Raw genomic sequence first — 26314 nt, 5'->3', positions numbered from 1 at the left:
GTGATAATACTGCAACACAGAAGAACCACACAAGGGGAATGTGGTTGACCCTCTCAGAGTCCTTTATTAGTATTATTTTTCTTCAATTCACCCACAACTTTTCACCATTGATGGATTCTGGTTTTAACCTTCTTTATGCTGTGGGTCAAAGGTAAAGGGAGACTGACTCAAGAAACAACAGAAGTGTGAAAAGAGCTAAAGATAGGGGCACTTACACATTTATTTCAGAAGTTTTCACTTAGATGTTTTACTTTTAACAAATGTCTAGACATTTATACTGAAAACCTTGCATGGACCACTCCCTTTGCTGGGTACTTAACATCTTACAGTGTGATAACTGTCACCTGGGTACACTGGAAAGGTTAGGAGCAAGAGTGCTTCTTTTCTTTTATAATGAAAGAATTAAGTACTAATGGCAACATGAGACTCTGAAGAAAATGTAGAATAAAATGTCCAGGAAATCTTTCAAAAATGAAAAGGGAAAAATATTCCCGTGGTATGCATTTGAAAGATACCAAGAGATAAACAATGAAAAGAAAGATTGCCTCCTCCTTCCCATGATTCCCTCCACAAAGGTTCCTGCTAACGGGTTGTTATTTATCTTTCCACAATCTTTCAGTGCATAACCAAGTACAAAAATAAATTTAAACCCCTCTTCCTTCAAAAGCAATGAGGATATATTTTTGTACACAGTCTATTCTTTGGTCCCTTAGCAATACATTGTGGATTGCCTTATTTATCTGCATCTAAATATCTACTTTATTCTTTTTATTATGCTACATAGTATTGTATTGTTTGTCAGTCCTGTGGCTTATTTAACCAGTCCCCTATTGATGGACATCTAGGTTGTTCTCAGAACATCCTTGTGCAAACATCTTCAAGTGAAATATTTCTGTAGCATAAATCTCCACAAGTGGAATTTCTGCCAAAGGGCTGGTACATTTAAAATTTTGATGGAGGCTGGCAAAGTGCTCTCAACAAAGAAAGTGTCAATTTACACTAACAGTCCATCACTCTACTAAAGATGTTTATCTTAGCATCACAATATGCCTAACCACAGTATAAAAGGCAGCAAACTGAGACTGGGAAGAGGTGGGAGGGTGGGTAGACAGTAACAAAAGACAACAGCTTAGACAAACAAATGGCTGTGGTACCAAGAGGCTGGGAAGGATAAGTCCAGAAGTTAGCAAAACCTGGTTGTCTTTAAAGACCTGCAGGGAGCTTCAGATCTGAAACAAAAAGCAACAGGGAGCCACTATGGCTTCTAGATCTAGAACATGTGATTATTACCGTGATATTTAAGAGATGTTTTCTCAACAATCAAATGAAGTACAGATGTACCCGAAAGAGAATGGTGATGGCACTTACTACTACCACAGTGATCCAGAGTGAGGTGACGGGGATCTCAGTAGCCTCAAAACACCCTGCAACGTCTAGCTCAGAATAATTTCTTGCTCCTTTTCTCTTCCTGCTTTGTGAACTCCTACCATCAACCCCAACCACCGACGGGACACAGAAAGGGTCCCTGCATGTACGACGCGGCAGTGGGGGGAGACGGGCTCAGCTCCACAGAGACGACGCCCACTGGCCACGCAGGGCTGCCCCGCGCAAGTGAAACCGTCACTCTGCTTGAGAAACTTTGCGTGCTACTGACCTATTTTTAGTTTGTACATTTATAAATTTAAAATATCCTCTCCAAAAAGAAAACAATAAAAATCTATAAAGAACCTATTTTGAGAATGGTGCCGTCAACCCACCTGCGTCCTCAGGAACGCCCTAATGGAAACACTGCTGCCAGGCCAGCTGACACTGCAGGCGGGGCTCTGTGACAGGCACCGAGCAGCCTGTCTATACGACAACCCCATGAGAAAGTCCCTATTACCCATCACCTTGTCTTCTACCATGAAGAAACAAAACCTTAAGCAACTCGCACAGCTAGAGTCTGAGCACAGGGCTAGTAGCTCAACGTGGTAGACAAATCCCCACTGTACTTCACAGACAGCAGGAAGCTTCAAGCACCATCATAATAAGGATTTAATCTAAGTTAACTTTTTAAGGTATTATCCTACACTTCCTCTTATTCTCCTAAATTCCTCTTTCAAAAATTATAACTTAAGTATTTTATATATGGGATACTTCCAAAACATTCAATTACAATATTATGAACAGAAGAAATATTAACATTCAAAACCCCCTACAAATTTGAATACAGGGCCACTCTCCCTACCACTCATTATCATCAAATAGTTGTTTCAAGCCCACAGGCTGATGGAAAGCAAGATAGAGAGACCCATCCTACCGCCTCAGATGACGTTCACTCAAGGCTCCTCAGCTGGTTCCTCTCTTTCACCCAAGGACTCCACATTGACGCCTGGATGGTGGTGATTCCCAAATCTCTCTGCTTCAAGTCCAATATACTTTATCTGCATTACAAACAAGTCTCCTGCACTCATAATGTGAAGAAATGACTCTCCTACCTGCTCCTCCTCCCTCAGGTTACCACCTCATCAAGGGCGTCACCATCCACGTGGGGCTCCTCAGAGCCTTCCCACACACCTCATCCCTTTCACTATCCGTGTACATCTGCACATGACCAAACCTAAAATCATGGCCAAGTCCATCCCCTTCCTCTTCCTCCAACTGCCAGCCCCTTTCCACTGCAGCCTCGTGCCTGCCACACCACCAGAGCAGACTTGCTAAAATACAAACAGCCACGGCGTGCTATTGCTTGGAAAAGGCCTCCTCCGCGTGCCTGCAGAAGGAGGCCCACAGTCCTCGGCTTGGCACAGAAAAGCTTGTCAAACAACCTCCAGCTGCCACCTCAGCTTCACCCTGGCCTTCCCCGGGGCCCAGTGCAAGTCCTCAGCTTCACCCACTTGACTGCTCACAGGCTCCCAGAGGGTCACCTGTCTGCACGTGCAGCCCTCTCGGTCCAGGTGAATGCCCTTCTTTCCATGTCTGCAAAGCATCTGGCTGTCCTCAAGATCCTGCTAGAAATTAGCTCCACCACACCCCCAAACAACAACCTCACGCCGACTTCAGATGTGCTCCTAAAATGCAGCATTATAAATTCTTGAACTATTTGCTTGTGTATCTCCTGAACTAAACTAATACTTCCTTTGGGGTTCCCAGCACTGAGCACCAACAGGTACCCAAAAGCCTGGTGAATGACTGAACGCCTTCTAAGAGCTTACATTTAGAATTAGATACAGCAATTCAAAAATAAATGTATGAGGACAAACACATAAAACTGAACAAAACTTGGGCTCATGTCCAAGAATATTTATCATGTTAACAGCTATACTGCCTGGTAGCAATGTGCTACAAAACACATTTTGCTGTTTGTTACTGGCAGTCTTAAGGCAAAAAGATGTCTGCAAAAGAATGTAGTAAAAAAAAAAGTGTGTGTGTGTGTGTGTATATATACATATATTTACTGGAAATTAGAGGGAAGGAAAGACTATGGTGAGCATCAATGGTGCCATCAAAAAAGAGAAAAATCAACACATCCTTTACCTCCTAATGGATAAAACAGCAATGAAATACTCTAGTAAAAGAAAAAAAAATCCTGCTAATGAGTTTGATAAAGCTTATATATCTATCAGTTTACAGGAAATTAAAAAAGACTGAGGAATACATTAAACCACAGCAAATCAATCAGCAAATCTCATATTGTGAGAACCTCTACTAGACAAATAACCCAGTTTTTTCAGTAAGTTGTAATAGAAAAAAGAAAAAGAGAAAGGGAGAGATGGAGACAGAGGAAAACCCTAGAGATGAAAAGGTAACAACCAATTGTAGGATCGGACTTTATTTGGATCTTGATTAAACTACCTCAGAATATAAATTAATCAAAAACATTTCTTCCATTTATGAAACTACTGGAAATTTGAACATTGGATAATTGGCATGAAAAAATTGTGTGTGTCTGTGTGTGGTTTGATTCGTTGCCTTTCACTGAGCCCTTACTGTATGCTCAGCATGGTATTTTTAACATTTTTTTATATTACAGTTGATTTAGAACGTTAGTTTCTAGTGTACAACACTGTCACTTAGATATATATATATATATTCATTCCTTTTCCTATTCTTTTTCATTATAAGCTATTAACAAGACACTGAATATAGTTCCCTGAAAAAATTGTATTTTAAGTGTGATAATTGTATTATGTTTGTTTCTTTTTAAAAGCTCTTTATCATTCAGAGCTATATAATGAAATATTTACAGATTAAATGATACATTATCCAGGATATACTTCAAAATAATATTGAGGGTGGGAGCTGGCGGTGAAGGGAGAGAGAGCCTGCATACAAGACCGGCCACATAATCACTGAAGGCTGCGTGATGGCTGCACAGAGCTCATTATACCTCTGTCTCCTTCTGTTTATTGTTTGAAAATTTCCATTTAATTGAAAATGGAGTGAACAGTATGAAAGACAAGTTCAGGAATCCAGAACTGGGGCTAAGACTGTGATGCTGACTTCAGCTTTCACCCGAAGGACTACAAGAACTTTTTAATTGGTCCCTTGCCTTCAGTCCTCGCTCTCCCAAGAAAGCCTACTATGCATTGATCATTTAATCGTTCACAATTTCTTAACCTCCCATTTTATCTTTAACATGTTTGCTGTACTACTTAATCCTAATACTTAGCTGTCTTTAAAAAAAAATCCCTCTATAATCTTAAACAAATTAATCTTGCCTGTTTCTCTCTCCCCTGGAACCCCAAGGTTAAATCTCCTTACTATTGACTCAGTGACCCTTTGGACCGCATCTCCTGACCAAGCTGCCCTCCTTGCCTAAATCTTACAATCTTACATTTACCTTGAACCAGCCTGTTAAAGGCCCAGTTTCCTATTTCACTGACTCCAAGATGCCTTCTCCAGCGACAGATCTCTCCAAAGACCAAGAACCTTTGAGTCAAACCAATTTAGGCTCAAATTCCAACTTCAAGAGCACTCACTAGCTGTGCGACCTTGAACAAGTTTTTCTAAGTCTCCTACTCTGGAAACCATATTGGGTTGAGCTAACCCAGGAAGGTTCAGGGTCAGTGTCTCCCAGTGCTGAATGAACAGGGTTTTTATATATCATGATTGGCATCTGTTTAGGATCATGGGAGATCACTTTAGTTCCAAGTCTATATCAATACTTTCTTCTACATCTTCCTTTACCCTTGCTCTTTTATATTAGTTAAAAAAAGAAAATTACACAACCAAAGCTCAAATGTTTTTTTACCTACTGATTCCATAGACAGATCCTAAGTTTATATCAAAGCCATATTCCCTGTAATACACTATATATACCAATGAGTCCAAAGGCTAGGTTTAGAATACTGTTTATTTTCTAAGAATTCAAAAAACAATTATTTCCATATTTTAGAAAAATATTCTAGAAAAACAACAGGCTTGTCCAAGCTACTTTATGAAACGTTCTTTCTGATACGTCTCATTAATATTGATAATAGATTCCTCACTACAGTTGTAGCCTGCCATCAACAAGAATGTTACTCTGACACACGACTTACCAGTACACATGAGGCTGCAGCTGCCCCTACACCTGCAGCAAAGAGGAACCCTGAGAGGACTGGAGAACAGAGAGAGGACCACCAGCAAGAGCAGCTGTGTCCCCTGTGTCAATCAAGTTAGGACCCCAGGCCACCACTCTGGCATTCAAGACTTAAGAAGTTTTTAATTTTATTTTATTTAGATTTTTGCAAAAACTTCTTAAACTAACAAGGGGTCCAGCGTGAGGACGGAAGCCACGTGGTTGTCTAAAATCCTATTTCCTAAATTACCAAACAGAAATATGAAGATACTCAAGAGTTAAGGACTCAAATAAATAAGATTTTTAATAGATTAATTTATTTTAATAAACCCGTAAGGCAAACTAGCCATAGTAAATGTCCAGCTGTGCTTTTTACAGGGAAAAATAGTGTATGTAATAATCATCATCATCATCATCATCAGAGTAAAAATAAATCCCAGCTCTATAACTTACTACCCAAAGAATTTCCTCATCCATAAAACCAAGATACAGGAACTTACCCCCAAAAGTTGCATTAAGGATTAAAGGAGAGACCATCTTTAAGCAAACAGCACTGTGACACTTAACTGTTCAATAAACGTCAGCTATTGTTGTTTACATTACTTACAACCACATTTAAGAATAAGAATCAAACATTTCACTGACCCACCGAACTGGGACTTTCTCCTGAGGCCGTGACGCTGCTGGCAGGAGCGGCTAACAGTGAGGTAACACGTGCTACTCACCACGCACTCTTCCACGTGTTTCACTCACTGAGTCAGCTTGTAGCCTCGACAGCAACTCCGTTAAGTAAGTACTGTTTTCAGAGGAAGAAACTGAGGCACAGGGGTTGAGTAACTCACCCACAGGCCAAACCACACAGTCAGAAACTCTGGGAGTAGGGTTCAGTAATCTGCGTTTTAATAAGCCTTCCAGGCAATTCTAATGCTCACTTAAGTTTGAAAAACCCTGGGTTAACAACTGCAAAGGTCTGTATCAGGGGCCTTAAGGCTTGCATATCAGCCTACCTCTGGAACAAAATGTATCTCTACTGTGAATAATACTAAAGAAGACAGTAAATGCTTTAGATTAAAACTGAGTTGGGATCAAACGCAAGCTCCACCACATTCAGGCACAACTTGCTGTATGACCTCTGAGGGTTACTGTTACTATATTAACTAATATCCATCCGCCATGGTTTGGAGTAAGAAAACTTGAGCAAACACCCCAGGTGATCCTGATACAGACAATTCTCCTCCCCTCCTTTTTTTAAGAAAACCTCAGCTGTGCACTTACACACTGGCTCTGCTTTACCCTGTATCTCTATCCTTCTTTCACTCCCAAGGCTAGTGCAAAGACACATAGATCCATTCCTCTCTCTCGCCAAAAGCCTAGCACTGTGAGGGAAATCAGTCAGTGAACTGGGGCTGGTCCCACTATCCTTTCAGAAAAAAAGGTGGCCATTGCCCACACAAGCAATGCAATTCTAAAAGTAACCCTATGTGTCAAACATCTGCAGATAATCTTCTGGAATACAACATACACAGAGCTTGTTAGTCTAAGAATTTTTAAAAATCAAAGATTGATGAAGGAAGAATTTTAATGATATATATGTAAGTTATGTTTCACTTCATTTTCCATACTTCAACAAATTGAAATGAGTATTTAAAGACAAATGAAGATAGCTGAGAGTAGCAAAAAAAACAATCCAGGAAAACCAAAAATTTCTCAATCTCCCTAGTGCCAGAATTTGAATATCAAGGAAGGAGAATTGTATGAATAAACATAATGAACCTGGACGATGCTTTTAACTGCATAACCGACTCTATCTTCAACTTCATCCCTCAATACCAATGGGGGGAAAGGGGTGGGTCATCAGAGAGGAGAGCAGGTTGAAGGGGTACAAAGAGAGCCACACTCAGGTGAGAGCCAGCTCCACACAATGTCCCCGTCCACAGAGGGACAGGCTTCCTCCTCCACCAGCTCGCTGAGTCCGGGCAACTGGGATAAAGAGCTAGAGATCACGTCCCAAGTGCACCCAAGGGTCAGGGCGTCCAGTTCAGTCCCACAGCTCCATCGCAGTTAGAGACAGAGATGGAGATGGTGGAGAGGGGGAGGAAAAAAGTGAGGCAAAGAATGGAAAAAGCTCACCTACCATTACAGCTGTGTTAGAAGCAGGGTATGGATGGAACTTCAATGATTTTTTAGATCAAATCCCGCTCTTGTGTTTTGAGGGTTTTTTTTTCAGCTTTTAATGAAACACATCTTAAACAATGTAAGATTTTCCTCTTCTACCACCACAGCAGACAGTCGTGGCCAGCCGACTGGATCTTTCGCATATTTCTGAACAAGCCAGATACTCTCTAACGACCAGATGCCAGACAGTCTGAGCGCAGCCTAAACCAGGACCGGGCTGCGCACACGCTCCAAGCCTGTCTGTGGCTTTCAGGGCGCTCTTCTCAGGGGGAAGCTCCTGTTATCTTTCTAAAAGTAAACTAAGTATTGAAAACATTGTTATTGCTATATAATTCCTCACTTCCCGGCTTTGTTTTCCTTTGATTCTGGTACTTGAAAGAAAAAATTATTTTAAAAATATTTTAAACATGAAAATTATCAAATTATAATCCAATGCAGTTAAGAGTGCCAGTTACAACCCAAAACATAAAAAGAAGAACTATTGAAAGTTCTCCATCAAAGAGCCAAAAATGCTTTATTACTGGAGATAATCTGTATAAAATGTGAGAATTTTTCTTGCTTTTCTCCACTTTTGTAAAATAAAAGCAAAGACCCAGGCAGACATAGTTGCATAGGATCACCCTGATTTTTACAACAACCAGAAACAACAACAAAACATTTACATCAAATCCTAACATTCTCAAAATATTGTTTCCTCATTCTCCAGTAGTTTTTTCTATTTGTTTATTTAAGAAGCTTTCAGGAATAACCAAACTGCACACAAATACACACATGGAACTGATCATTCTATACAAACTGAAGCTTTTAGGGCAGCAAATTATATCTACTTGTATATTCAAAATTAGTGATGAGCTTTTAATACACTGGTCTGTCTGTCAAGAGAGAAAAGTAGCAGAGAGAGGGAAGTCGCCACTTTCTCATTCCAGTTTTTCTCACCTCTGGCCAGGCCAGACAAAGGCCCACCAGGCAGCCTGCTGCTGGTTCCAGCCATCTGAGCACCACCCGAGCTCCCAGGAGTGGCTCCAACCCAAGTCTAGAAGCAGTTACGTGGTTGGCTACCCAAGCCAACAAGCAGAAATCAGCCTAGGAGCAGGCCTTGGAGAGACCTGCAGGTAACTTAAAAGTTTCCTCCTCAGATGCTTACAAGCTCTTTAAACGTAAAAGGAAATTCCTCAGCCCTGGTTCAAAACCTAAGACAACTGTAAGCAAGTCAGCAAGAAGGAAGGAGGAGAGTCAAATGCAAAGGACACCCCTGGCTTCAGTAGCAATCACCTTTAAAGCAAAGAATATATTTATCAATCGACATTCAAATTGCTTTTATTATCAAGTTACTTAACAGACCCCTGTGTTAACATCTAAGTGCTAGGCAATCAATGGCAGCAAACTATAAACATTCCTGTCTTTGCTCTTACAATAAAATCCTGTAAAGCAAATAATATGACCACTTCAGTAATTTAACACAGACCTCCTATGGCTAATTTTCTCCAAAAGCTGCCGAACAGGAGTGGCTTATAAATTAGTATTATTCTGTCTTATAAAGAATAAGAAACAAAGATTGGAATAAATAATTAACAATAATAATAAAGAAATGTTTATGCCACAATGGATCACCATCAATATGCTTAATGAAACTTCTGAATTCCTTCAGAGACTTCAGTAGAAAGTTACTAACTATGAAATATTTTACCCTTATGTTCCAATGCTATCTCCTTTTCAAAATGATGCCGATTTGCCAAATACTTTGTTTACTGCATCTCCTTTTGAAAAATTCTGTCCACAAAGATGGCTAAATAAAGGTATTTTAGAAAATACAAACACTTGTGTCTACCTATGCATATATAAATAGACTTAGACTTCCACTTGGCTTAACTACTGAGTGGTCCACTGTTACAAGTGAACTGCTGAACTAGAATTATTTTCGATTAAAAAAATTTACTGAACAATAGCCTTTTATTTCTTTCTTAATCATCGAGAAATAGCAACATAAGTCACCAGTTCCAAGCCTAATTAATATAGTCCTTCTAAATGACCTTGACTATCAAACCCCAATGTTAGAGTCTAGTTCAGTATCATTCAGGGTTGGGCATTACCTCTGTTCTCACAGAGAACTAACTGGTCCTACCCCAAGATCATTTCTTCTCTCACCAGCAAACTCTTATTTATTCTTCAGGACCTCCACTGGGACACTTCTACTAATATCCAATCATAGCTTGAAAATACAGCTCTCCTGCTGTAACGTCACCTGCATATGCTGACCCTTCTATTCAACTGGAGTTCCTTCACTTCAGACACAACGTCTTAACTCTGGATTCCCAGCATAGTATACAGAGCACACCCAAGCACAGAGGGATTCAATACATAGTTTATGTTTTGCTCTTCCTGTCTGCCTTCTGCAATTTTTCCACTAAACCTGAAGTCAAAAAAATATTAAAAAGACAAAAGTTGTGCCTTGAGAAGTATGCATTGGTAATATCCAATATTTCTTTCAAGAATCTGAAATAATTCTATCAGCTGGAAGGGTAAAATATTTCATAGTAACTTTCTACTGAAGTCTCTGAAGGAATTCAGAAGTTTCATTAAGCATGCTGATGGTGATCCATTGTGGCATAAACATTTATTTATTATTATTGTTAATTATTTATTCCAATCTTTGTTTCTTATTCTTTATAAGACAGAATAATACTAATTTATAAGCCACTCCTGTTCGGCAGCTTTTGGAGAAAATTAACCATAGGAGGTCTGTGTTAAATTACTGAAGTGGTCATATTATTTGCTTTACAGGATTTTATTGTAAGAGCAAAGACAGGGATGTTTATAGTTTGCTGCCATTGATTGCCTAGCACTTAGATGTTAACACAGGAGTCTGTTAAGCAACTTGATAATAAAAGCAATTATTCTCTTCATTGCTTTAAACTTGGTTTTGTTTTGTTTTGTTTTTTAAAGATCCATCCTGATATACTCTTTAAATTAACTGGGACTTGAATACAGTTACCTCCTACAAATTTTCTCTAAGGAAAGAAAGATTTTTCTGGCTATGGAAACAACAGTGTAGATTAAAGTCATGAAATAGAGTGTTCTGCAAGGCTGCCAACTGTCACAGTCCTGGAAGCGGAGCTGAATCAGCACAAGACCAGTGTCAAAGGAAAGGGTATTGACAGACAGTCTGATTTCTACACCAGGCGTCTCCCTGCAGGTTACTTGATTCTTGGAACACTGCCCTCAATATCTAACAGCTGCATCCGTTACAAGCAGTGGGTAGAAGGTCCGGGAGAAATGTGTGCCACAAGAGAAAACAGGATCTCTTCTCCAGCATCTCATAGGAGTGGGTCTGAAGTAGAACAGGAGTTAAAAGGAAAAGGAAAAAGAGTATGAGTCTACAGGTAAAAGGAGGAGAAAGGAAGACAATGAGAGTTTGCCAGGAGGGGACAGTGAACCAGGAAACAAACTGGCATATAATACTTTAGAACTCAAAAATGATGAAATGGAAGGCAAGTGGAAACTTTACAACAAAACAAAAATCAAAACAAAAATTAAAACTTACATGGCATTTAAGGAGGTTTTCTCCAGTATACCAAATTATTAAATCTTGTGTAAAGGAGTTTGAGGAACATAAGCTAGGATACAAAAATGCAGCCTCTTCAAATAGAGGCAACTTCTTCAAATAACTATTTATTTAAAAGACTTAAAAATCAAAACTTTTTAAAAGAAGGAAATGTCAGCATGTTGAGTAAATAAAATGGTGACTGGACAGTGCATTTCACTGCTGTATTAATCACTTGGTCTACAACTGAAAAAATAAACCAAGCCCATTTATTCTGTTACTCTGTGTGTGTGTGTGTGTGTACACTTTATTTAAAAACTCAGGATATCACCACACTTTGGGGTAACTTACCTTTTCTGTTAAAAAACGCCGTGAGCATGTTACTTAAAATGTTAGAGGTTTTCATTTTATATAATTGCTGTTATATGGTAATAAATCCCATGGATTCGAACCCTGCTCACAATCTTGGGCTGTTCAGGCAACATAACTGTACGACAATCATTTGTACCAGTGGAGTTCATGGTTATTACACATACAGGTGCAAGCCTCTATTTCACATGTAGACACGTCTGAGCATTTACTTATGAAAAACACAATATTTTATTATAATCTACTTGTTGGCCTTTCCATTACACTTATGGCATTATACTGATGTTTGAAATTTTGTATCTAGATAACTCATATTATACATGAATTTTCTTTCAGAAAAAAATAAGGAAGCATGTAAGTTACATGTATTGACAAGATTCCAAGGGGGCAGTTAGCTGCAGAAGTATAAAGAAATGCCATGAAACGTGGTGGGTGTGAGACAGGAATGCCAGATTGTGCTATGATGTATGAGAAAATGATGTCACATCCCGCAATCATGTCAAACGTCCCAACGTTCATTTAGATTTAAAAACAAACTACACAAAAAGCTAACTATTTGTCTAAAGCTAGAACCCAATTCCATTTTGCATGTAAGAACAAAGTATTCTCAAAATAACCTTATTATATGCTGAATTTTCTAGGAATACCAATGTATCTTGAGAGATTATATTTCTGTTTTGTTCGGGCTTTGACCAAGAGTCGCTCAGCACCTTAAAAGATGACATTTCCCCTGACGACCCTGCTGAGAACATCTGAGCGGCTGACGCAACCCTCCTGTATCAGTCTCACTCTGTAGCTGTCAAGCTCACAGTGATCGCACATACACACACAGCATCCATCTCACGAGTCTTCAATGCAATCATGTCCAAGCATTTATTGAGTTAAATAGACAACATTTTATTATGTACTACTTTCCCTTCACCTTTCCATATACAGTTAGTGCATTATTCTGACTTGCTTAAAATTCTGGGTAGTAACACATATTATCTATGAATTTTGTGTAGGTAACATATATCTATGGATTTATTTCAAAAACAGTAATGGGGACATTAGAAAAGTTTCATTATAAAATAAGAATTATTGTCTGTATGTTCTAAAGTATCTATTATATTACATGCTTATATAGTTTTAAACTGTATACAAGATACCAGATAAACAACTGGGAAATAAAAGGGAGTACCAGTTTCAGCAGCACGGCAGATTAGAGAGTCTAATGTCGATGGCTGAAAAATCTAAAACAGTGGATAACATGCCTTTTTAAAGGATCACAAACTTGGCATGAGCATGAGTAAAACCAAGGATTCAGAAAGTAAACTGAGAACATGGAAAGTAAGAGAGCAACAGAAGCAGATTCTGTTATAGATTTTAACTTTCCATTTGATGACTATACGGGGAACAGGAGAAAGGAGGACTCCAGGGCCCACCCAAAGGGAGTAAAACATGAAACAATCCCTTTCAAATGAAGTAGGGGACAAAGAAGGGATACCCCCTCATTTAAGAGCAAGAAACCCCACTAAAGAGAAGCCAGAAACCCCACTAAAGAGAAGCAAGAAACACCTGTCCCTCAACTTGATACTGAGAGATAGGAGGAATTAAAAAATGGCTCCTTTGAGAAATAGCAACCACAGGCTAACCATCACCAGAGTTTCTGGTCAAAATTAACACTTAATGGTGTGCCCTACAAAACCTCAAAATGAGAATTCCATTTAAAGTGGTCCCAGAGGCCATCATCACCTGAACCCACTGATCAATCTTAATATCACTTGCTATAGGACAATGAAATATTAGGATGTTTAAACATCCTGATGTAATACACTCACAGCATTACCTATAAAGTATCCAAACCATGTCAGTAACGATGTGTAACAAGTCACCCCAAATTTAGCGGCCTAAAGCCAACAGAATATATTATGCTCACAGATTTTGTGGGTGAGGAATTTGGACAGAGTACTAAAGGGAAGGTCTGTCTTCATCACAATGTCTCAGGCTGGAGCTGGAACCACTTGGAGGCTTCTTCACTCAAAGGGATGGTCACAGACCCTCCAGTGAACAGGAGCAGTGACCTAAATGCTCGGGACATGATTTACAACAATCACAAACAAAAATGTTTAACTTCAATCCTTTGGCTCTAACTTGCAATTCATAGGAAACAGAGGTGCTAGATGAACAAAGTAAGCCACATCAAGGGAGAACAATCAGATAAAGCCATTTCACAGGACAACTAACTGACTCAAGTTTTTTCAACATATCAGAGGCACAAACAGGGGCGGGGGTAAGAGAGAACTGTTCCAGATAAAAAGACTTAAGAACCAAATCAATGTATTAATATCGTTTGAATTCGGCTTAAAACAAATAAGCCATCAAGGCATTCTGAAGACAACTGAAGACATCTGAATATGGCCGGGTTAGCAAATGAAAGTGCTCACTGTATCGCTGTTTATCAGCCTGTGAAGAATTTTTTAAATAACTAATTTTACAAAATAAAATACAAATTATGATTTCCAATGACAAGTGCTCACAGGCAACTGGCAACAGCATATATCAATCCTTCTCAGTGAATAGAATATAAACTCAGGCCTCAATAACCTCCCCCACAAAAAAGGATGAAAGGAAGTAAGGAAATTCTTAGACCTAAAAGAGAACAAAAATAACACATATCAAAATTTGAGAGATTCAGCCAAAGTAGTACTCAAGAGGAAAATTTTTAGTCTTATATTTGGCTTCATCAGACCAAAAAAATGTTTCAAATAAGCTAAGAAATCATTTGACTATAAAAAAGAAAAGCAAAATAAACATCAGTAAAATAGAAAGCAAGACATAATCAAAGAAAGAACAGAATTTAATTAAACTTCTAAAAGAACATGTAATAAAGAGGGCAATGACCAAACTGGCTTTGGAAAAGCAAACCACTGGCAAGATTAATCAAGAATAAAGGAAAGAAGCAATAAAATTATGAATTAAAATGCCTTAACTCTGGATGTTATAAAGATTAAAGAAAGAAAGATTACTAGGAACTTTATGTTAATAAACTTTAAAACCTTGATGCAATGGATATAGGAGCACATACAAGTAAAAAACTAACTCAAGAAGAATTCTACAACTTGAATATACCTATATTCAAAAAAGAAACAAGACCAAGAATGGGACAAAAGCTAAGAACCAAGGGCTACACAATCCTTTATGGCTTTACAGACGCTTCTACCAAAAACAGGTAATTCCAAATGTTAATATAAAGTCTTCAGGTAAGTTTAAAAAGGGACTAGTCTCCAATTCATTTTTACGAAACTCTTTAATACAGACACCGAAACCTCACAAGGATAATTACAGTCCAGTCCAATATGAACAATGATTTAAGAAACCTAAATAGATGTCAGCAAACTGAATTCAGTGATGTACAAAACGATAATATATCATGAGGCTAGGTTTATTCTAGAATGCATATTTGGTTCAATACTTTAAAAAAATGTAGTAAACCCCAGTAACAGATTGTGAGAGGAAAACAAAGTGATCGTCTCAATAGATTAAAAAAAAGGCACATAAGGTAAAATTCAGCATCCACTCATGATAAATTCTTAGCAAACTAGGAAAAGAATGAAACTTTCTTGTCTAATAGTGGGCAGCCACAAAGGAAAAAAAAACTAAACATTATATTTAATGATGAAACGCTAAAAGCCTTCTTTTAAGTCAGAGATAATACAAGAACAGACAGTCCTTTCAAACAGTGCATTGGAGAAGCCGGTCTGCAGAAGGACAAACAGGGGGAGAAGGGAGCGTTTTCTTTTTAAAGCAATTTTTAAAAAAAGATCGAGAAAACCTAAGAGACGATAAATGATTAGAGTTAGTAGAATTAACAAGAACCTAAAGGGGAACTGGGGAAAAAACTAATATACAGAGCTCATTATATTTGCATATATCTGTAACAATGAGAAAATACAATGTAATAACGAATAAAATAAAAAATTTCTGTTTATAATAGCAACAAAAAATAAGGTAAATAGGAAAATTCAAACCAAACAGGTACAACAGCTCTTTTTGAAGAATGTTATAAAGGAAATTAAAACTACCTAAACAAGTGAAGAAATGGAGAGAGAAGTCACTCAGGAAGACAAGGGATGCTGGGGTGGGAATGTGAGAAGAGAAGGAAAACTGGCCGCGAGAACAAGCGGAGCAGAGCTTCCCCAACAGCACAGAAGCAGTGCTGAAAGCAGATATGGACAAGGCCACTTCTGGACAACAAAAATGACTAAACATCCGCCTCTTCTAACACTGTCTTTGTCTAAGTGACAGGTGCTTCTTTACCAATGACAAGCCCGGCCGCTTCAATCCCACATTGCAGGTCCAAACTAAGACACCTAATCACCAAATGCCCTCACTTCTTGAGAGCAGCCAGCTCAAACTGACCCTCATGTCCCTAATTCCTCTTAGAACCATCCATCACACACCCAATACATACACACAACTCTATAAACCTCCCAACCCCACACTTCTCATGAGGCTCATCAGGAGCATGTATCTCCCTGGCCCACAGCAACCCAAGCCAAACACAGCTTGCTTTATTATAAGTGCGCTGTTAATCATTCAAATAAGGTACTTCTTTTTGTTTTACTCCTTATTTTATAAGTATCACCTATTTCACAGAAAAGGAAAAAGGTACAATGAAAAAAAAAAGATTCCATTACAATAACTACAAAAAAGACAAAATTTTTAGGAAAAAACATGGTAAGAAATGAAAAGTTTATATGAAAAACAAGCAAACACACATCACCAAGAGAAATCTGAAAATGAAAGGTAATGAAGATGTATTAACCCTACCAGATACTAAAAAAATAATAAAAACGGTATAGTACTGAGACATTAACAGAAGGACCAACGGAAGAGAATAAAATTCTCAGAATAACCTCAAACATTGTACCTAAGAGAATTCAACAAATAATAAAAGTGGGGAAAAAATAACTGTAATGGCTAATTTTATTTATCAACTTGGAGAGTGTTTTTGGATGAAATTAACATTTAAATTGGTGACCTTGAGCAAAGTAGTTTACCCACCATAATGTGGGTGAGCTTCATCCAATCAGTTGAGGGCCTGGACAGAACAAAAAGACACCTCCCACTCCCCAAAGCAAAAGGGAATTCTCCAGCAGACTGCCTTCAGGCTTCATGCTCACCGTCTCCTCTACTGGTCTCAGCCTCCTGGCCCACTACTGGATTCTGGACTTGCCAGGCTTCCATAAGTGTGAGAGTCAATTCCACCAATAGGCTATGTATATGTACACATACACACATTCTGTTTCTCTGGCAAGACCTAATACAACAGTCAACACAAGAAAAGTTACTTAACCAATTGGCCATCTAGAAAAAAAAAATTAAGTTGGATCATACCTCTCTCCATAGATTAGGATAAGTGAAATACAAAAATGAGTCCATAAAAATACTACAAAATAACATGGGAGAGCTCCTTTGTAACTTCAGAGTATGGAAGGCTCGTACTCCACTAAAATAAAATCTAGGTATCATAAAAGAAAAGACTAAAAAAATTCAAAAAGCCTTTCTGCATGACAAAAAAAAAGAAAAATTAATATCAAAAGACAAATGACACAATGAGGAAGGGTTCTCAGTAATCCATTTTAGATAGAGGTCCAGTCTCCCTAGTACATATAGTTTTTTATAAATCAATAAGAGACCAACAACTGAACAGAAAAATTCAAGATAAAAGGACATGAATTAACAGTCCAGAAAAAGGGAAACAAAAGCACTTCTAAACATGAAATGTTCAACATCACTCATTAACAAGATAAATGCAAATCAAAGCTACATTATCAGATTGGCAAAAACCCAGAAGTTTCCTAAAACCATGCTATTGGCACATGTGTAAGGAAGCAGGGACTCTCACACATTGATGGTGGTAGTATAAATTGGTATAACCTCTAAGAGAAACAATCTGGCAATATTTACCCAAATTACAACTGCATATACCCGCTGACACAGCCAAGAATTTATCCTACAGACACACTTGGACATTTATGAAATGACATATACACAAAGCATCATGACAGTATTGTTTGAATTGCAGATAACTAAAAATAATCTAAATGCTCATCAAACGAGAGCTGGTTAAATATATTATAATATGTCCATAAAATGGAAAGAAACTATAAAAAAGAATGGAAGATTGCCTGATGTACTCCTTTGGAAAGATCTACAGAAATATATTTAAGTGGGCGGGGAAGGGGGATGACAAAGAACAGAAGACATTTATAGCATGTTACATACAGTGTGCCAACATTTGTGTAAAGTTAGAGTTAAAAATTAAAATATGGTATTTTTCTACTCTGAAACTAACAAAAGACATACAATAAACTAATGAAGCGGTCATGTGGCAAAGGTGAGGTGGGCGGTGAGATAGGTGAGAGGAGCTGTGGTGGAAGCCTTGGATCTGAATCATCTCCTTGAACTTGTACATTTTTGAAACACATGAATGTATTTATTCAAAACATTACACATTTAAAAAATGTTAAAGACACAAAGTGAGGTATCTTAATGGAACCCTGAATGTACCTTTTGTATCAATCACATTAACTAAAGACACAAAGTCGTATTTGCTGATGATGCCCTAATACAAAAGTCAACAGACTGTGTACTCTGTATCTGGGAACAAAAGGAATGTCTGCAGGAAGGAATGTTCTGCCTGTTTTGAAACACTGGTCTGGCTTCTTATATTAAATACAACTGAGCTACTTTGGTTAATTTTAAATGTACGTGAATTCAGTATTATATATTCTTATTAAATTGGGCTTGATTTTTAAAATACTCTAGTGGTTGTATTTACTTTGTTTTGGGATAGACTTGGGGGGATTATTCTGGTTTTAGAGGTGTTAACTATGTCTGAAATACTAGATCTCATTTCCTAGAGGCACTTACCCAATCTATTCAAACATTTAACTCCCTTAAAAACCAAAACTATTCCTGTCAAACCAGACCTTCCGATTAAGCTACCTAAATAACTCCAATTTCTACTTCTCTGTCCCACAATGAGTTTATTGAACCTTAAAAAAATATTTAGACATTGTATAGTTAGAGAGTATGAAAAGAAGAAAAAATTTCCAACATGCTTTGAGATATACTGGTTTTCCTCAGAATATACCCAAAATGACAATATTTACATTAAAGAGTCATTTTTATATAGTATTTCCTGACATATAATTTATCGTATTCAAGTCAATACAACAATGGCAGAACTGATCAAAGCATAAAACAGACCTAAACTAAGCACATTAAAATAGTATTCATTAAAGATTTTAGCTGCAGTATGTTTTAAATATTTAAATATTAAGGATATTAAATAACTAATTGCCATGTGGAAGAAGTCATCAGTGAATGCCTCATAAAGGAAGTAAATTTTGAACTTCGTCTTGAAGGAAATGACAGGCACTCAGAATCCTTAATCAAATTGATTTTATAATCCGAGATTCATTTCAGCACACCAAAGTAAAATGAGTAATGTAATCTCTCTGTTGAGTCCTCCTTAAACTTTGATGACATTACAAAACATTCTGTCTATAGAGAAATTTAATAAGGCTCTAAAAGCCCATGAAAAAGCCTATAAGTTTATATATCATAAACCCAGATACCAGTCTTTCTTACTTAAAAAGAAATGATATTGAAAGGTTATTTTATTTTCCCACATTTTAATAAAAGACCAGACTAAATAATGTACATTCCTACCTCTATAAATTGCGTCATATAACAGCAAAATTTTGAAAACATATACGTAAAAAACAAGATTCTGTAGAATCTTCAATCTCAGCTGTTGCTTTAATGTGTTTTTTTTAGTTATAAACTCTCTCTGAAACTCTTAAATAAAAGTCACATGGGAAAAGACTCCAAAGAAGCCAAGAAAATTCTTAAGAAATCTAAGAAATCAGCTGAATGATTACAATTAAGCTTCATATATTTATATATTTTTGCTTAGCATCAACATTCTCTCCAAGCTGTGTAAGAAGCACTTTAAAACTGAATAGTCAATGTCACTGTCTTCCCCTCTCTTCACCACCCCCACCCCACAAAAAAGAAAGGTGAGGAAAATATAAAATGCAAACTTACATTTTGATGCTTACGACTGGAAATGCTATGAAAGTTTTACTTGACTTCAGAGTACGGGTCCCTAACTCATGATGTCTTTTAACATCACTCATTGACACTCACTAAAATAGGATGAAACCGAATCTCTGTACCAAATGCACACGTACTATCTTTCTACAAACTGTGCAACTGAAATGCACAGCCCAATAACCAAAGAGTATTTAATGAGGTTAATTTAAACTAGAAACTGCTTAACATACTTAAAGTACATGATTCCCTTTAGTATTTTAATATATTGTAATTGAAGTGATTATCTGTTTATAAGCTAGTTTAGGAAGAGTAACACTGCCAAAGGCAACAATGTTTTGATATAGTAGCACTTACCATTATAACAAAAACAAATTTAAAAAAAAGCTCAAGATAAAAATACCACGTATGTGCCAATTAGCAAGATTAAATGATAAAACCATTTTCCTGAATAAGCCTCAAAGTGACAAAGCACTTTCTTGAAAGATTCAGAACACAAATAACAAGAACATGAAATGACTGACATTTTCTGCTGTCACTAACCAATAATGTAAGAAGCTATTAAACCAGTCATTCCTCCCACCTTTCCATCTCAAACATCCATTCATAAACAGTTTAGATTAGGTTATTGATTTACATTTTCTCAAAACTACACTTTTTCCACTGAGAACAGAAATTGTTTAAATGGGACAGGAAGATGTCTCAGAACCTGATCCAGCCTGCGAGCACAGAACAGAGGCCTGGGGACCAGGAGCTGCGCTCACCTGCTGCGGCTGGTACCTCTGCTGGGACTGGGATGGCAGGTACTGCGCCTGCTGGGGGAGGTGCGGAGGCTGTGGCTGCTGGTTGTAGTAAGGCTGCTGGCCCTGCTGGCAGTAACCACTCACGCCTTGCTGTCCATACTGAGGCGGCATCTGTCAAGAAGTCAAGCAAGGCAAATGAGAAAGTCAAAATGTGCAATTCAATGAAATCAAATACAGTTTCAATTCAGCGACATAGAGTGGGTTCTTTATTGAGCAACTGAATTCAGTATTTTTAATATTCTCTCCATTAGATAAACTGGCATATTACCTTCTACTCACATATTATCAATGAAAACAAAAGATAATGACCTTTATTTAAATTTAAAAAAATAAAATTTTATCATATATCAAACATTGATCATTTCATACAAATCTAGGGAGCGAGGTAGAGCTCCTAATACTGACATTAAAAATAGACTCTGCTAAGAAAGTCAAAGAAGCATTATGCTAACCCACTCTCATGCAACACTCAAATGAAAATGAACTCCAGTCCAAGTTCACTTACGAATACTTAATACTTTGTAGGACGCTTGTGGTTTGGGGGCATGTTTGTTTCAACTAAGGTCAGAATACTTCAATTACATTTGTAACAGATATCAGTTACATTAGCAATTCCACTTTTTATTTTTGCTAGAAAGAAACAACATTGCTTTACAATCAAATGAAACCCTTTCAGAAAACAATACTATGTTTATCAAACAATATAACCACCAATACGAGTTCTTGAAGGAAAGATATTCAGATATAATATAAGGATAGTATTTTCCTAGTTGATAAAACAGGTAATGATGTAAAGCAAAGTGTAGTACACCACAAATACCTGAGATACAGACAAAATGGCCTAAGATGTGCCTTCTCTAGCTCTAATTTACATAAGCGTAAAAATTCTTGAAATCATTGTTCAAAGAAAAATCTTTCCTTCCTCATGCAATAAATACATCACTGATATATTTTGATTTTCTTTCAAATGAGAAATCTATTGACTTTTTTTTTTTCCTAATTGGGAGAGAAAACGGGAGTAAAAGAAAAACAAGATATCAGGATGGCAAAAAGCACTCCTGGGACGGGAGTGATGAAGTCAATGTTAATGCCACAATATGGTCCATTTGAGCACTCCAAGAACTTGAGCCCCATAAGCCCACACACTTCAGAATTCAGACATCAGTTCCAGATACACACTTAAAACTCAAATTCACTACAGAATACTTAATGAGGAAAAAGAGGAATAAGAAGGGAAATATTCAACATTTTGCCTCTAAGACCAATTAGCACAGTAATTCGTAACACATAAAATGAAGTAAAAGGAAAAAAATGCAAAAAGCTAAAGTTCATATTCCTTTTGACCTGATCTGAATTATTTTCAAGCTGTCAGCAATGGTGACAAAACATTTGGCCACAATGCCTTACAAACGCCTCTCATCACACAGACCCTAAGTTAGTAGAACAGACAAGTTTGTATTGAAAACCATTCAACAGCACAGTTGAATTCTTTGCTTGTATTTATTTTACAGCTTGATATCTCATAATGAATGTATGTCCCTGCCATAAACCAAGCCAAAGAATTTCCATAAAATACAACTCCACATGCTAGAATACCATATACCACCACAACACATATCCTTCCGTTCAACACCCATATGTTTGATTTGATATCTAATACTATATTTCACACAAGCATCTTTGCAGTTTGATTTGAAGCAGTTAGGATAACACTTTGCCAGTGTTAAAATGACTGTAAAGCTCAGTCAACACAGCCAGCAACTCCCCTATGAATTGCACTTTAATATGTTGACTTTCTGGTTTATAGAAACCCTTACACACAATATGGAAGTGTTGTTTGGGATGGGAGGGGGGGCTCTATTTTCTGAGTAAGACAACAACAGGACATACTGCAGGAGCCTCCTAATGCTACAGCAGTCATGAACTTGTAAGAATCTGTTACTATCTGTTCCAGTTCTGAAAAGTTTGGAAGCAAGTCAGGTGCAGGGAAGACAGGACGGGTCGTAGTGTAAGCAAGTCATCAATGGATCCGTAGTAACAATGTGCAGAACACAGCGAACTTCAGAGGGAAAACCATCAAAAGCACCTGCTTGGGAGATTTTATTACTGTCTTCCACAATTAAAAACCTACTTGCTATTCTTTTAGATACATGGTCTCATTATTTGATACTAACTGCACCTAACCCTCAGAGAGCCTGTGATAACTTGTAACACAGTACAGTTGGGCTGTCAGACCTGGGGCCAATCAGCTGCATTCGATCTACTGCCCATATATGGGAGCCACACTGGACAGAGATTACTAAATTCTGGTCTAGCTTAAGAGTCTCTGCATTAGAAATGTGTGAAATCTAAATGCAAGTCCTCTTGTACCTCAGCTGTGTAAATACAACCAATCACATAACGATAATTATCTTACATCTCCATCCACAAAATGGGCTGCTTCCAATTTCTAAATAGGGATCTCAGCTGTCAGGAACTCAAGCCTAAATTCTTTAATGATCGATAATGTTTTTGCTTTAATCAATTTAGATGCAGGGCTTTCAAAGATCTATTATATGCTTTTCTGACATCTTAAACCAAATGATCATTAGTAAGAAACAGAAATTGAAGGGTGGAGCCACCACACACGCAATGCCCCAGAGCCCACCCCCTAAACCCCAGAGTAACTCTCCCTGCCATCTCCTCACATGCCATCAGCACTCAGCCACTGCTCGTCACTGACCTCCACCTTCAAGACAATCTGTTGAGGACTGAGAAACCCATTACATTGTTAAAATTATGACAGCCCAAGGGATGAGTCTATGACAAGCATATGAGAGTTTTTATTGCCTCAAGTTTTATAAAATTAATTTTGGCTACTGACAGTCTTTTTGTTTATCTCTTAGCTCTCAACCACATTCATGGTAAATAACACTGCCAAACTGTTGTATGCAAATGAAATTTAACCAAAAGTAACTGAGTACCAGGAACCAAGTGCTGAGAACTGAGGATGCAAAGCACTTCTCGCTTAGATGCCACCCCTTCCCTGACCAGCCTAACTAAGCACAGCCCCAACGACCATCAATCTCGTGCTATTTCCAACTTTACCACAGGGGAGAAGGTTAGATTTAGTCAGTTAGTTAACCTCTTAATTATGTGTTCATGTATTTACTGTTTGTCCTTATCACTAGACTACACTCCTACACTCATGGTATGCCTTCTTGGAAGAGGGCCTGCCACTCAGTGTTTGTTGAATGAATAAATGAATGTTGTTCAGTGGATTACTAAATCAATTTATTATACAAAATCTCAAACTAATGAAGGAACACATTATAAAACTGAAATCATTTGTATCAACCAAGTCTTTGATACACATATGTTAAGTTTCATCCAACAGCCTAAAAACACCAAACCTCACCCTGACAGCGGCAGAGTGCCCTCAGCTACTGCATGCTAACCCTTCAACTCATTACCACCCAGAAAATGCCCTGGACATTTATCACTAAACTAAACCAAATGAAGATCTCCAGAAAATGCCTAAGATCAGAGATTTTCCATTTTTTTCTTTTAAAATAAGAAAAACAAACATTGATTTCTCTGATTTCTAAATAAACAGGATCGTAAAGTGGAACATAAGCATACACAGTAACAAAAAATTTACTACAGTTTTCAAAGAAATGTGAATGCTTTCAAGTTGTATTGGAGAGAGAAAGTATAGCTAAAAATGACTGATTCACTTTAAATATTTATTTTAGGAAACTACTCTGATAAAGAACATGAGTATTAGCTTTCATATCTCTGTATCATGTTAAATGTACAGAAGGCCAGGCCCCATTTTTCATTTTACCATACCCCAAAATCTTCGCTCATACTTCGAAGTTGAGGAAATGATCAGGTTTATATTCTCCTTATTTCTAAAGAAGTTTTAGAAATTAGTTTCCCACTAAGTTTCAAGGTGCATTTTCCTAGGACCCAGCAATTCCCTTCGTAAATACATACCCATGAAATCCTCACAGGAGTCCCAGGAAGGATATCTGGCTAGTTAGAAAGAGGCATGAGGAAGCATCTGGGAGTGATGAAAATATTTTGTATCTTAATTGGGTGGTGGTTTCATAGATGCACGTATCTGTAAAAACTCATCGAACTGTACACTTAAGATCTGAGCATTTCATCATATATAAGTTATACCTTAAAAAACTACTGGCAGAATATGTGTATACACTTAATAACAAAGAAAGAATCTATACTTCTCCCTTATATTTTTTATAATATATTTATGTTAAACCATTCTTGCTTATTGATGCTTAGATGTAAATCTCCTATTTGATAAATAATAACATTCCTAGGTACTTAACAGGAAGTTTTCATATTTTTCACTTTACATAATTCTAAAGCATTACAGAGCAAGTAATATTGAAATACTCCCCTTGAGTATGTAAAGTCAAATATTTAAGGCAGGTCACAATATGTATAGGAACAATAACCCTTCAACACAGAATTCTACTTTTGAGAATTCATCTTAAGGGAAAATATGAAACAAGGATGCAAAGACATATGTAAGCAAGGTGTCCACCACACCTCCACGATGGCAATCCCACTCAGACACACGGAAGCAGCCCAAAGGTCTAAATGTCCATCGACAGAGACTGGTTCAAGGAGGGTGTGGTATGATATTTTACTCAATAAGATATCACAGAGCCATTAGAATGAATGAATCTAATTGCAGATAATATGTACTGAAGAGCAAAAAGGTCTGTCCATGGATTACTGAGGTTGGACTAAAGGCGTAGCAGGTAACAAAACCATATATATTATTTTAAACATGAAACTCTGTGTATGTGTATTAAGTAAGCAATTCACAGCCCAGAAAAATATACATCAAATGTTATCTATCATTTCTTAAACCAAATCAGTGCTTTTCATGAATCTAGAACTAAACGCAATTTATTTTGGATTAATGATTGCTGTCTGAGAATTATCAAAAAGTATGTTATAACAATTTATATTTAATAGCGGCTCCTTAATTTTTGTTTGTTTTTCATCATAAATCTGAGAACTTCCAGGTAAATTCTACAAAATGGGAAATCAAAAAGCACAGGAAAAATTACAAGTTCACAACAGCTACATTTTAGTCATTACTGTGTGGCAAGTTCCGCCGGCTCCCGATTTCACAGAGAGCAAATGCTATTTTTCATGCATAGGAGACAGACTGAAAATTCCCCACAGCAAGGAATTCAGATGCTAAGCCGATGTGTGGTTGAATCAACGGCATGAGGAAACTTTATTATGTCAACATGTCCAGTCAAAAATAATGTGCTAGAAGGTAATAAAGTTTACAAGTCAAAATGCTACAATTGCTGCACAATCTACAGTCCCTTAAGCTAAATTCTCAAGTGAGACTTCTAAACAACTCAGGTGCTTTTTTAAATTCACTTTCTTATTTTAAAAAGAAAAATAAATCGTGTCCTTAGGCTTGTCTAAGGAGGGAAAAAACCTCCACAATTTCCTGAAATTACTCCTTCATGCTTGAAAAGTGAGAAACATTATCAACAAATGTATACTGAGTGCTTATTGTAAGCCCTGTACAGTAAAACTAAATTCCTTCCAATTTTGTTCAGCGTCCCTTGAATAATAGGGAAAAAAAAAAAAGACAACATAAGGTTGAAGGAGCCAGCAAAGCAGTCAAGAGTCAAGCAATGTCTAAACTCCAGAACAGGCTGCCACACAAGCAAGCTCGTTACATAGCTCACGTTGCTATGGAGCCCACGTTCATTTTTGTCTATGCCCTTGCTCCTGACA

General features: G+C 37.4%; 1 protein-coding gene across 8 annotated transcripts in view; it reads right to left on the bottom strand.

Annotated features, from left to right (window-relative positions):
• Positions 1 to 26314, bottom strand: part of ARID1B (AT-rich interaction domain 1B) — a 380554-nt gene that overhangs the window by 247078 nt on the left and 107162 nt on the right. For all 8 annotated transcript variants that reach the window (XM_072966099.1, XM_072966096.1, XM_072966101.1 and 5 more), the window contains exon 3: positions 20498 to 20647. In XM_072966099.1, the coding sequence (XP_072822200.1) occupies positions 20498 to 20647 (150 nt within the window). The remainder of the gene's footprint in view (positions 1 to 20497; positions 20648 to 26314) is intronic.

Source organism: Vicugna pacos, chromosome 8, assembly GCF_048564905.1.
Source record: "Vicugna pacos chromosome 8, VicPac4, whole genome shotgun sequence".
NCBI classification, from domain to species: Eukaryota; Metazoa; Chordata; class Mammalia; order Artiodactyla; family Camelidae; genus Vicugna; species Vicugna pacos.
This window is presented reverse-complemented; position numbering and strand designations above follow the sequence as displayed.